Source organism: Coregonus clupeaformis, chromosome 16 (genome assembly GCF_020615455.1).
Source record: "Coregonus clupeaformis isolate EN_2021a chromosome 16, ASM2061545v1, whole genome shotgun sequence".
Taxonomy (NCBI): domain Eukaryota; kingdom Metazoa; phylum Chordata; class Actinopteri; order Salmoniformes; family Salmonidae; genus Coregonus; species Coregonus clupeaformis.
Genome location: NC_059207.1, coordinates 25449993 through 25464652, shown reverse-complemented (window position 1 = coordinate 25464652; position 14660 = coordinate 25449993). Strand labels below are relative to the sequence as shown.

The 14660-nt window shown below is 43.1% G+C and overlaps 1 protein-coding gene across 2 annotated transcripts in view; it reads right to left on the bottom strand.

The window, feature by feature from the left end:
* Positions 1–1609: 1609 nt before the first annotated feature.
* LOC121584570 (hypermethylated in cancer 2 protein-like) overlaps positions 1610–14660 on the bottom strand; it is a 66753-nt gene continuing 53702 nt past the window's right edge. For both annotated transcript variants that reach the window (XM_041900522.2, XM_041900520.2), the window contains one exon: positions 1610–4373. In XM_041900522.2, the coding sequence (XP_041756456.1) occupies positions 2591–4333 (1743 nt within the window). In that variant the 5' untranslated portion in view covers positions 4334–4373 and the 3' untranslated portion in view covers positions 1610–2590. The remainder of the gene's footprint in view (positions 4374–14660) is intronic.

The following is a 14660-nucleotide window of genomic DNA, read 5'->3' as shown; positions in this document are numbered from 1 at the left end:
TACATTTTTTAAAAGTAAAATCTCAGAGTCCAAGACGCAGTTACCTTGAAACGATAGTGATGCTTGTATGACTGCAGCTGCATCCCTATATGATGACAAAACATTTCACAGACCAACCATGAGGATGAAGGAGGAATAGAAATAAAAAGACAGGTAAAACCAACATAATAGAGGAATGCCTATACCAAAAACTTGCACTGAAGGTTTCTCTCCTCCATAGTTTACCATAAGAGTCAGGACACACCGGACAAGCTAAGACAGACAGCTTGGGTTTCAGTGGAGAATGATTACAGTAGAGGGACATGCATCCCTCTTGTAGTAGTGTTTGCAATTTGTAGTACTATGCTAATAAATAAATATTCAATAAGAATGTCCCATATGGGAGGCAATTGGCATATGGGAGTACAAAAAAAAGTAATAAAATGTATGCACTCACTACTGTAAGTCGCTCTGGATAAGAGCACTGCAAAATGACTAAAATATAAATTTTCACAACCATGTGGTATGAGTGAATACAATCGAGAGAAATTGATGTTATGGGTGAGAGAAGAATCGAGCTGTCCAGTGCATCCTTGCCTCTCCCTTCCAATACAAGCTCTCACAAGTCTGGCTCAATAAACTAACAAGTAAACTTAGAACTTCACATTAAAATTTTGATTATTATAATTTCTTTTTTTCTTCTTTTTTTTTGGTCTGAACAGAACACATAAAATGTAATCAAGTCCTGCTTTTAGGTCAGGGAATATAAAGTGATGAGAAGGACCCTTGTTACAAATAAAAATAAAGTTCAGGGAAGATTGTAAACTATACTGTGACTTTACATGTAAAGTTTACATTAATACCAGCCCACCAATCAGCACAAGCTTTCCTTGCAAACCAAAAGCAACTTTCAAGAGTCATTGGTCAATAGTCCAACACAACTATGGGTTTCATTTGTCTGGACCTAGAATAAAATTCTTAAATTGTTTTTTTATACAGTAAAAAGACAAATCAAAAGTGAAATAATTTAGTACGCTATATATCTTAAGTACATCTTTTTTTTTTTTAACTTTGGTTATGAACTTGTCTAGCAAAATGTGTTAGTCAGCTCTGTTCGCCTTAACATTCATTAGATCTTTGGAACACTGTGCATCTAAAATCACTAACCACTATTTGCAAGAAGATACAGTACATTGTGAGGTGGGGGCCCGTTCGTTGAGAAGAGCACCCGGAAAGCTATCTTTATGACAAGAAGTAGAAAACGACAGTTAAAATAATGTTAACACGTAAATACCTAAAAAGCATTAAAAACCTGTGTTGAGAGATGGGCAGGTTAAAGCAGGTTAAAGCATTAGGGGAAAAGTTACTATAATCTACACACTTTACACAATTAATTACATTTAAGAACTTTCAACTAATCAACGTAGAGTTCGTAAGAGTAATCAGAGGTAGCGAGTTCACAAGCCTATCGAAATAAGCTTTTCTTTTTTGTGAGGGGAGGAAAGCTATACTGACAGAAAATAAACATACCTGCCGAACGAGAAGTTCAGCCTACACCGACCCCCCTCCCTCCCATCTCTTCCCTGTTCAACTAACTGCCCCACCCTCACCCCATATCCCCCCTCCCCAAGATGAAACATTCGAAGACCTTCCAGTTTAAACATTCACAGAAACATTACAGGTTATTTCAGTAAAACAAGTACCTCTATTTTTTATTTTTTTTACCCCAGGATGAGCTTTCGCGGGCAAAATGACTAACCCCACCTCCCCTCTTTCTCTTACTCAGAGACCAGCTGTAGAGTGGAGACTTTAAGGTGAGTGTGTGTCTGGAGTAAACGAAATTGAGCCCCTGATCAGTCAGAAACTCATCTGGAAACTCAGACATCAAACTTTTAGGTAAAGCATGGGTATGGCCAACAACATCCTAATGCAGACATCCCCATTATCTCCAGGTTCAATCACATTAGCATTGGACATATACAGTAGCTGCTGTTTGGTTACAACAAAAACACATTCTTTGAAATTATTGCCTGTAGTGTACATCATTGACAGAGTGAATAATATTAGACCTGTTTAAATAAAAAAGGAGGCATGATATAGTTGGTCTTCTTGGTTGACCAATGAGGTTGGAGTATAGAGGGAACCCTGAATACACCCAGAAGGGATCAGTTTGAAAAACTCAAAGGCCTAAATACTCCCAAGTAAAGGTGTTGAGGGTGTATTAGGACTGAGAGGCAAGAGGTGGGCCTGAGGTTACAGCAGTACCTCGATTCACATTTACAAGATATAAGAGAGACAACCACCAGTCCATGCCCTCACACCCACCATAGGTGACTTCAGAGAGAGGGGGGGAAGGGGAGGTACACCGCACGTCTCGACTTCCAGAGGTGGTGGACATGCTGAGGTTGTTTTCCAAGACCATCCTGCCACAGGCTGACTCTGGACAACTACTACACACACTAAGCCAGGTGGTTGTGTATAGAAATCTATGTTTATGTGTATGTGTGTGAGAGAGTGTGTACCTGTGTTTCTGCATGAGTGTACATGTGCATTTGTTTGGTTGTGAGGTGGGGAAAAAATGAAAAAGCATTCTTTGGCTTGTTGTTGTGTTTTAGGAGGGCGAGGTGTGCATTCTCAGGTGGCTGATGAGGTTGCGTTGCTGGGTGAACTTTCCACCGCACAGCTGGCATTCGTACGGCTTCTCTCCCGAGTGGACGCGCATGTGCTCCGTCAGCCGGTACTGTCGTGTGAAGCGCATGCCACACTCATCGCATGCAAACGGTTTCAGGCCCAGGTGGCTCCGCATGTGGCGCGTCATAGTGCCTCTCTGGGTGAACATCTTCCCGCAGATGTTACATGGGAAGGGTCGAGTCAGCCAGTGGCTCTTCTCGTGCTGCCTCAGGGTCGCCGGGTCTTTATAGCTCTTACTACAGACGGTGCATTTGAAGGGCCGTGGCTCGGAGATGCCGAATGTGGTGGGAGCCACGGGGGCCGAGAGGTCCTCAGCTTCTTCCTCTTTCACAAAGGCCCCTCCCTCCTCTTTGATGTAGAGCTCGTCCTCTGTGTGCGTCTCCACATGTGCGTTGAGCTGCTCCGAGCTGGGGAAGCCCTTCCCACAGGGGATGCACACATACAGGTTGTCCCCGAATGCTGGCTCAAACCCTTCCTGCCGGTACACATAGTTGGCGCTGTGGTGCCCTCCTCCTCCACTCTCTCCATCACTCTGCCCGCTCTGGTCGCTGTGCTCCTGCCCATTCTCCCCTCCTTCCTCCTCGTCTTTACACTGGAAGGACTGGTCTGAGGCAAAGCTGCACCCACTGTCCCCGCCTACGCCACTGGATGAGCGGCCCTCTTTAGGTCCCACGATCACACCGTTGACCAGGGGCCGGTCACGATCTTCAGCCTTCAGGCCAGAGGCCTCTCTCTTGGGCCACTCCTTCTTGCGGGCTACCTGGCGGGAGCTCTTGCGGGGCGGGGGAGCGTCTGGCTGGGCCTGGCTGTCTTCAGGGGCTTTGTGGGTGGGTATGAGCTCCATGGGCTCTAGGCCGGTGGTGTCCAGACTGGGCAGAGTGGTGGTGGAATCATCCAGTGAGGCACTGTTGGTTGTGGATACTGAGGCAGATTGAGGGGAACCCTGGGAGTTGCTGTGAGGGCTGAGTGCGTCTGTTGTGGTGCCCGCCGATGGAGGGCTCTTCTTGGACAGGTCCAGCCCGAGATCTGGCTCCCTGCTGCTCAAACCGTTACTGAGATTTCCATTACTACCGCTCCCGCCGGTCCCATTCTTCCCGGCGGTGCTCCCGATGAACATCTCATCGTCCGAGAGCTTGTCCCGGAGGCCGTCATCGGGCTGTGGCTGGTCTGCGTCGGAGGGGGCAGGGGTGTAGTGGTTGTTGGAGGCGGCAGGGGCAGAGGACGAGAGGCGCTGGTTGTTGTGGCGCAGTCGGCTGAGCGGACCCGAGGTGGAAGGTTTACCCTGCAGGGGCTTGCCGCCGCTTCGCTTGAGCTTCTTCCTGCACAGCGCGGCGAGGTCATGGAGCTGGAGGTAGCTGGCTGCAGTCAAGAGGGCACTGTAGTTCTGCTCACTACTCTGGTCCAATGAGGACAGGAGCTTCCCCGTGTAGATGAAGTCCAGGACTTGTCGGAACACCGAGGGATTGACCATCTCTGTGTCCAGGTTGATGAGGTTGTCGTGGAGAACCAGGGACTTGAAGTATATACTGCTGGCTGCTAGGATGTTCTTGTGGGCTCGGAACAGAGCGTTCTCCACCACGATGATGACGTCACACAGGAAGCCCTTAGCCCTCTGCTGGTTGAGTTGCAGCAGCAGTTGTTTGGCATGATTTGGCAGTTCCATTTCCACCTTCCTTTTCTCTCTCTTCCTACACAAGCAACACCTGGAGTTGAGAGAGAGCGAGAGAGAGAGAGAGAGAGAGAGAGAGAGAGAGAGAGAGAGAGAGAGAGAGGCGTGTTAGAGTTATCAAAAATAGGCATAAGACCAGGGAGGTTTCCCAATGCCTCAAAAAATTAAATAAAACACACATGGAATATCCATTTGAGCATGGTAAAGTTGTCAATTACACTTTGGATGGTGTATAAATAGACCCAGTCACTCCAAAGATACAGGCGTCCTTCCTAACTCAGTTGCCGGAGAGGAATGGTGACTTTAAATTAGTTACAGAGTTTAATGGCTGTAATAGGAGAAAACTGAGGATGGATCAACAACATTGTAGTTCCTCGACAATACTAACCTAAATGACAGAGTGAAAAGAAGGAAGCCTGTACAGAATAAAAAAGATTCCAAAACGCATCCTGTTTGCAACAAGACACTAAAGTAATACTGAAATTTTTTTTGCAAAGCAATTAACTTTTTGTCTTGACTACAAAGTGTTATGTTTGGGGCAAATCCAATACAACACATTACTGAGTACCACCCTCCATATTTTCATAGTGGTGGCTGCATCATGTTATGGGTATGCTTGTAATCGTTAAGGACTGGGGAGTTTTTCAGGATAAAAAAGAAACGGAATGGAGCTAAGCACAGGCAAAATCCTAGAGGAAACCTGGTTCAGTCTGCTTTCCACCAGACACTGGGAGATGAATTCACCTTTCAGCAGGACAATAACCTAAAACAGGCCAAATCTACACTGGTGTTCCTTACCAAGAATACAGTGAATGTTCCTGAATGGCCGAGTTAGTTTTGACTTAAATTTACTTGAAAATGGCAAGACCTGAAAATGGTTGTCTAGCAATGATCAACAACCAATTTGACAGAGCTGGAAGAATGTTTTAAAGAATATCGGGCAAATGTTGCACAATCCAGGAGGGGAAAGCTCTTAGAGACTTAACCAGAAAGATAATCGCTGCCAAAGGTGCTTCTACACAGCGCATCTCCTGATGTCATCCTTTGACGTGTAAAAGAACATGGGTGTGATCTTTCTACAGTGGTCCCTGCAGCGTATACTCAAACCGGTGTGATTAGTTAATTCATTACACCAATAGAAAACACACTTAGCAACAGAATTTGGAGAATGAACAGAGGACCCAAAATTTATAAAATACGTAAAATAAAAAATAAAAACCTCCACCATTACAAATGTAGATTGAGGACAGAGAAAAGCCGACAACCTATATAATTTTGGATACCATTAAGGCGTACATTAGAAAAACATACTACATTATAAAATCCATGTACCCCAACAACAAAATGGCGGTGCAGAATGCCTCGTGAAAAAGCGTAGAAGTTAATGTCCCTAAAACTGACCAAATAATAGCACTTTTACATTGATCTGCTAACTCGTGGGCAACAACATACAAACTGGATAATAACTCAAAACAACTTGTAAGGCTAGAGAATTTTTATAGATAAACACTACCAATACAATCCAAACAAAAACATGGCTGAGAGTAAACACGGAAATAATTAAGAACCGAACTCTAAAAGAAAACTAAGACTCTTTGACTGACACGGACCCATTTCCACCACCCTGTACGGTAAGCGTGGAAACCGAACTGCTAAAATTGATAAATGATCAATTAGGTAGGCTTGAGATAGTCCTTAAAGATATACACTACCAGTCAAACGTTTGGACAGCCTCAGAAATAACAGCCCAAATAAATGATTCACAGAGTTCAAGTCACAGACACATCTCAACATCAACTGTTCAGAGGAGACTGTGTGAATCAGGCCTTCATGGTCGAATTGCTGCAAAGTAACCACTACTAAAGGACACCAATAATAATAAGAGACCTGCTTGGGCCAAGACACATGAACAATGGACATTAGACCGGTGGAAATGTGTCTTTTGGTCTGGAGTCCAATTTGGAGATTTTTGGTTCCAAACGCTGTGTCATTGTGAGATGCAGTGTGGGTGAACGGATGATCTCCGCATGTGTAGTTCCCACCGTAAAACATGGAGGAGGAGGTGTTATGGTGTGGGGGTGCTTTGCTGGTGACACTCCGTGATTTATTTAGAATTCAAGGCACACTTAACCAGCATGGCTACCACAGCATTTTGCAGCGATTCGCCATCCCATCTGGTTTGGGCTTAGTGGGACTATAATTTGTTTTTCAACAGGACAATGACCCAACACACCTCCAGGCTGTGTAAGGGATATTTTACCAAGAAGGAGAGTGATAGAGTGCTGCATCAGATTACCTGGCCTACACAATCCCCGACCTCAACCCAATTGAGATGGTTTGGGATGAGTCAGACCGCAGAGTGATAGAAAAGCAGCCAACAAGTGCTCAGCATGTGGGAACACCTTCAAGCCTGTTGGAAAAGCATTCCAGGTGAAGCTGGTTGAGAGAATGCCAAGAGTGTGCAAAGCTGTCATTAAGGCAAAGGGTGGCTATGTGAAGAATCTCAAATATATTTTGATTTGTTTAACACTTTTTTGGTTACTACATGATTCCATATGTGTTATTTCATAGTTTTGATGTCTTCACAATTTTTCTACAATGTAGAAAATTGTAAAAATAAAGAAAAACCCTTGAATGAGTAGGTGTGTACAAACTTTTGACTGGTACTGTACATGAGATGAAGGCAAGCCTTGAAATGAGTGAATGAGAAAGCCGCGACACTGGAAAAATAAACTAAAAAGCTGAAGGGTACAGTCAATGTAATCGAAACTGACGTTAATGAACTTAAAAAGAGAGATCAAGTTGTTAAGAGAATCCCTACTTGATACACAGACCAGATCAATGAGCGAAAATCTGGTGCTTACCGGAATTAAAGAGATCCAGAGTGTGGTGAAAGAATTCATGGTTAAAGTGCTACGGATCCCAGGCGACACTGTCGACCAAATTAAACTTGAACGCGTACATCTTTTCGGACAGAGACGACAGAGATACGAGCGCCCAATCATTGCCAAATTTGCATCCTTTAAAGATAAAATAACGGTTAATATAGCCTACGCAAAAGACTCGCCGGCTTTAAAATAGGCATGAACGATCAGTTCCCAAAGGAAATCGCACAACGACGCAAAGTACTGTATCCACTCTTCAAAGACAGACTAAAAGGGAGACGTGTAGCTCTCGTAGTCGACAAGCTTTACATTGATAACCAACTGTTTTGAGACTCCAAGACCACTCCATGGCTATTCTAAATAAAATGGAACATCCAATACTATTAATGGCAGGGATCGTAATAAAAAAAAATAATGAAACATTAAAATACAACAATTAATAAAGAAACTATAAATACACTATACTATTCAAGTTAGGGAACGTTGTAAAATAATTTACATTCTATGTTTTATGTATAGTATTTATAAATAGATAAAAGATAGCACAATTCGTTAAATAATAAATCCCCAAATACAAAGAACTGGAACACAAAAGTACCCAAAGCCCAAAATTAGGCAGGAATCAACAAGGTAGAAATAAAAACACAACAAACAGAGGACATAAAAGGCACAGTATGTGGGTACTTCGGGCTTCGGGTTCTTTTGTGTTCCAGTTCCTTGTATATGTGAGGGGGTGCGGGTGTGTCGGAAGATGGGGTGCCTGTGTGTTTTGTATGATTGTGTTGTGACAGACTGTCTTCACTTTTGCGCAGATATGGGATATACATTTTCTAATTAAAATACAAATATATAGTTTGTTTATTTTTGTCCTATCATGATGGAACAGTGCCAACCCTATATCCTATACACCGACCTGAGCGACCTACCCACTAAGGAGAAGTCCTTATCCGTTTTATAGGCCTACTGCAAGTAGCCTACGCAGCCATGACAGAAAGGTGAACGTGGTCAGGACCCACTAAAGCAGCACCGCCCCCTCAAGAGTCTGAGCATAATATACAAGGATTTTCTCAAAGCTGCTAATGAGAACCTTGACGACCTCGTACCTAGCCGTAGGAATTCCGGTGGAGTACCCCACCCAGGTAGTGGCACTGCTGGTAACACTGGCTGCAGTAACCCATGGAGAGGGAGTCACACTCTGACAATCAGAGAGGGGACATATCATATTATTGTGGCCCTGGCGGCACAGAATAATCAAACGGTCTGACTGCACAGAGGTGCTTGGGAAGATGGGTCTCAACGGGGGAACAGCGTGTGTGGGTGTTGGGGGTAAGGGGGGTGTCCGAGCTCCATCACCTAGTACTAGATATTGGTTAATCAAATCTTCCCATTCCTGCTCAATTTGGAAATTTGGCATGCCTTCTTAAACAGCCAAACTGTATATGCATTCACACATCAAGTCTTCTCTTGAGTTGGGCTCTGGGACGGAACAACTGTTGAACATTTAAGCTTTTGTTTGTGTGTGTGTGGGGGGGGTGAGTCAGTGTATGCATCCCACATCTGTTGACAAAAATTCATTCCTACTACCGGCCGTTGTTATAGGTAACAATCCGTCGTAAAAGTGCTTATATTATTATGCGTATTATCCGTCAATTCTGGGAATAAATTCTGGGAATAAATTAAGATATGCAAGAGTTTTATATACACACGGTGCCTTCAGAAAGTATTCAGACCCCTTGACTTTTTCCACATTTTGTTACATTACAACCTTATTATAATATGGATTCAATTGGTTTTCTTCCTCATCTATCTACACACAATACCCCATAATGACAAAGCAAAAAAAGGTTTAGAAATGTTTGCTAATTTATTAACAATAAAAACGGAAATGTCACATTCACATAAATATTCAGACCCTTTACTGAGTACTTTGTTGAAGCACTTTGGCAGCGATTACAGCATCGAGTCTTCTAGGGTATGACGCTACAAGCTTGGCACACCTGTATTTTTAAAAAAATTGTTTCTCCTATTCTTCTCTGCAGATGCTCTCAAGCTCTGTCAGGTTGGATGGGGAGTGTTGCTGCACAGCTATTTTCAGGTCTCTCCAGAGATGTTTGATCGGGTTCAGGTCCGGGCTCTGGCTGGGCCACTCAAGGACATTCAGAGACTTGTCCCGAAGCCACTCCTGCATTGTCTTGGCTGTGTGCTTAAGGTCACTGTCCTGTTAGAAGGTGAACCTTCGCCCCAGTCTGAGGTCCTGAGCGCATTGGAGCAGGTTTTCATCAACGATCTCTCTGTACTTTTCTCCGTTCATCTTTCCCTCGATCCTGACTAGTATCCGAGTCCCTGCCACTGAAAAACATCCCAACAGAATGATGCTGCCACCACAATGCTTCACCGTAGGGATGGTGCCAGGTTTCCTCCAGACGTGACGCTTGGCATTCAGGCCAAAGAGTTCAATATTGGTTTCATCAGACCAGAGAATCTTGTTTCTCATGGTCTGAAAGTCTTTACATAACTTTTGGCAAACTGTAAGTGGGCTGTATTTGTATTTATTATGGATCCCCATTAGCTTTCTAAGGTCCAGCAAAATTAGTGTCTGTGCCTATGTTTGTGTTGCTTCACAGTCCCCGCTGTTCCATAAGGTGTATTTTAATCTGTTTTTTTTTTATTCTAATTTTACTGCTGGCATGAGTTACTTGATGTGGAATACAGTTCCATGTAGTCATGGCTCTATGTAGTACTGTGCACCTCCCATAGTCTGTTCTGGACTTGGGGACTGTGAAGAGACCTCTGGTGGCATGTCTGGTGGGGTATGGATGGGTGTCCGAGATGTGTGCCAGTAGTTCAAACAAACAGCTCGGTGCATTCAACATGTCAATACCTCTCACAAATACAAGTAGTGATGAAGTCAATCTCTCCTCCACTTTGAGCCATGAGAGATAGACATGCATATTATTAATGTTAGCTCTCTGTGTACATCTAAGGGTCAGCCGTGCTGCCAGGTTCTGAGCCAATTGCAAGTCCCTCTTTGTTGCACCTGACCACACGACTGAACAGTAGTCCAGGTGCAACAAAACTAGGGCCTATAGGACCTGCCTTGTAATAGTGCTGTTAAGAATGCAGAGGAGTGCTTTATTATGGACAGACTTCTCTCCATCCTAGCTACTGTTGTATCAATATGTTTTGACCATGGCAGTTTACAATCCAGGGTTACTCCAAGCAGTTTAGTCACCTCAACTTGCTCAATTACCACATTATTCATTACAAGATTTGGTTGAGGTTTAGGGTTTAGTGAATGATTTGTCCCAAATACAATGCTTTTAGTTTTTGAAATATTTAGGACTAACTTATTCCTTACCACCCATTCTGAAACTAAATGCAGCTCTTTGTTAAGTGTTGCAGTTATTTAAGTTGCTGTGGAAGCTGACTTGTATAGTGTTGAGTCATCCGCATACATATACACACTGGCTTTACTCAAAGCCAGTGGCATGTCGTTAGCAAAGATTGAAAAAAGGAAGGGGCCTAGACAGCTGTCCTGGGGAATTCCTGATTCTACCTATATTATGTTGGAGAGGCTTCCATTAAAGAACACACTCTGTGTTCTGTTAAACAGGAAACTCTTTATCCACAATATAGCAGGGGGTGTAAAGGGGCTGAAGAGTGGCTTCCATCTGGCCACTCTACCATAAAGGCCTGATTGGTGGAGTGCTGCAGAGATGGTTGTCCTTCTGGAAGGTTCTCCCATCTCCACAGAGGAACTCTAGAGCTCTGTCAGAGTGACCATAGGGTTATTGGTCACCTACCTGACCAAGGCCCTTCTCCCCCGATTGCTCAGTTTGGCCGGGCAGCCAGCTCTAGGAAGAGTATTGGTGGTTCCAAACGTCTTCCATTTAAGAATGATGGAGGCCACTGTGTTCTTGGGGACCTTCAATGCTGCAGAAATGTTTTCGTACCCTTCCCCAGATCTGTGCCTCGACACAATCCTGTCTCAGAGCTCTACGGACAATTCCTTTGACCTCATGGCCTGGTTTTTGCTCTGACATGCAGTGTCAGCTGTGGGACCTTATATAGACAGGTGCGTGCCCTTCCAAATCATGTCCCATCAATTGAGTTTACCACAGGTGGTAAATTGTTTCTTGCCTTTCCCTGGGCATCATTCACAAGTGATAATATATAATTCACAAGTGATAGGCTAATATTGTCACCCATCAGACTATTCTTGATTTAATCTTGTGTTTACATACACTAAATAATATGTGTGAAACAGCCCCAGTGGCAGCTACTGTATGCTTAACAGTGCAAATATCATGGTACAGCTATATGGACACTCAATTATCATGGTACTTCTTAATGGTAAGTTTACAAACATATATTATGGTAAGTATAATCAAAACTTGTATCTCATTATGGTCAGTGGTGAAATAAGTATAGTTAGTTATAATTTTAATGGCTTAGCAGATAATTAAAAAAGACGATCAGTCTTTACATGGCTAAAAGAGAAGGAATATAATATAGCAATTAATGATACACCTGTAGACGAAGTTGTATGGAAAAAGGACCCTGGGGGGGCAAAATATATTTCTCTCATGGGCAAAGAAACTCAAAAGGAGTAATGATATGAATTAACAATCATTTTGATCCGAATGTGCAAACTGTTCAAACAGATCCACAAGGAAGGTGGATCCTTTCAAATTTGCTATTGGACCATAAACAGATTTTGCTAATTAATCTATATAGTCTAAATAATGATGATCCACGCTTCTTTGAAAATATATATAATAATTTATCGAGTTTACTGGCAATAGATGACTCAATTATTATGCTGAGAGACTATAATATGGTTTCAAGTAAAGGAAATCGCGCTACAAACTATTACCCTCATGCAATTAAGGAAATTACGAATATTATGTAAATATTGGATATACTGAGGCTTAAATATCCTGACCTAGTGACATACAGTGGGGAAAAAAAGTATTTAGTCAGCCACCAATTGTGCAAGTTCTCCCACTTAAAAAGATGAGAGAGGCCTGTAATTTTCATCATAGGTACACGTCAACTATGACAGACAAAATGAGGAAAAAAAATCCAGAAAATCACATTGTAGGATTTTTAATGAATTTATTTGCAAATTATGGTGGAAAATAAGTATTTGGTCAATAACAAAAGTTTCTCAATACTTTGTTATATACCCTTTGTTGGCAATGACACAGGTCAAACGTTTTCTGTAAGTCTTCACAAGGTTTTCACACACTGTTGCTGGTATTTTGGCCCATTCCATGCAGATCTCCTCTAGAGCAGTGATGTTTTGGGGCTGTCGCTGGGCAACACGGACTTTCAACTCCCTCCAAAGATTTTCTATGGGGTTGAGATCTGGAGACTGGCTAGGCCACTCCAGGACCTTGAAATGCTTCTTACGAAGCCACTCCTTCGTTGCCCGGGCGGTGTGTTTGGGATCATTGTCATGCTGAAAGACCCAGCCACTTTTCATCTTCAATGTCCTTGCTGATGGAAGGAGGTTTTCACTCAAAATCTCACGATACATGGCCCCATTCATTCTTTCCTTTACACGGATCAGTCGTCCTGGTCCCTTTGCAGAAAAACAGCCCCAAAGCATGATTTTTCCACCCCCATGCTTCACAGTAGGTATGGTGTTCTTTGGATGCAACTCAGCATTCTTTGTCCTCCAAACACGACGAGTTGAGTTTTTACCAAAAGGTTCTATTTTGGTTTCATCTGACCATATGACATTCTCCCAATCCTCTTCTGGATCATCAAAATCCACTCTAGCAAACTTCAGACGGGCCTGGACATGTACTGGCTTAAGCAGGGGGACACGTCTTGCACTGCAGGATTTGAGTCCCTGGCGGCGTAGTGTGTTACTGATGGTAGGCTTTGTTTGGTCCCAGCTCTCTGCAGGTCATTCACTAGGTCCCCCCGTGTGGTTCTGGGATTTTTGCTCACCGTTCTTGTGATCATTTTGACCCCACGGGGTGAGATCTTGCGTGGAGCCCCAGATCGAGGGAGATTATCAGTGGTCTTGTATGTCTTCCATTTCCTAATAATTGCTCCCACAGTTGATTTCTTCAAACCAAGCTGCTTACCTATTGCAGATTCAGTCTTCCCAGCCTGGTGCAGGTCTACAATTTTGTTTCTGGTGTCCTTTGACAGCTCTTTGGTCTTGGCCATAGTGGAGTTTGGAGTGTGACTGTTTGAGGTTGTGGACAGGTGTCTTTTATACTGATAACAAGTTCAAACAGGTGCCATTAATACAGGTAACGAGTGGAGGACAGAGGAGCCTCTTAAAGAAGAAGTTACAGGTCTGTGAGAGCCAGAAATCTTGCTTGTTTGTAGGTGACCAAATACTTATTTTCCACCATAATTTGCAAATAAATTCATTAAAAATCCTACAATGTGATTTTCTGGATTTTTTTTCTCAATTTGTCTGTCATAGTTGACATGTACCTATGATGAAAATACAGGCCTCTCATCTTTTTAAGTGGGAGAACTTGCACAATTGGTTGCTGACTAAATACTTTTTTTCCCCACTGTATACATGGCGGAGGCTCAATCAAGCTAGTCTTCTTGACTACATTCTTATGTCATTTTTGCTGGCACCAAAAGTTAAAAGAGTGTTGATAGGGGACAGAATGCGGTATTACCATCAAATAATTGGAATACACATTCCTCTTACAGAATTTCCGCGAGGGCGAGGATATTGGAAATGTAACCAATACCTACTGGATGAAAATCTGTTTTTTAACCAAGACAGAAGAATCTATAACTGACTTTCTCTACATAACATACAGTGAGGGAAAAAAGTATTTGATCCCCTTCTTATTTTGTACGTTTGCCCACTGACAAAGACATAATCAGTCTATCATTTTAATGGTAGGTTTATTTGAACAGTGAGAATAACAACAAAAAAATCCAGAAAAATGCATGTCAAAAATGTTATAAATTGATTTGCATTTTAATGAGGGAAATAAGTATTTGACCCCCTCTCAATCAGAACGATTTCTGGCTCCCAGGGAGCTCCCAGGGAGCTCCCAGGGAGTGCTCCTAATCTCAGTTTGTTACCTATATAAAAAGACACCTGTCCACAGAAGCAATAAATCAATCAGATTCCAAACTCTCCACCATGGCCAAGACCAAAGAGCTCTCCAAGGATGTCAGGGACAACATTGTAGACCTACACAAGGCTGGAATGGGCTACAAGACCATCGCCAAGCAGCTTGGTGAGAAGGTGACAACAGTTGGTGCGATTATTCGCAAATGGAAGAAACAAAAAAGAACTGTCAATCTAACTCGGCCTGGGGCTCCATGCAAGATCTCACCTCGTGGAGTTGCAATGATCATGAGAATGGTGAGGAATCAGCCAGGAACTACGCGGAGGATCTTGTCAATGATCTCAAGGCAGCTGGCACCATAGTCACCAA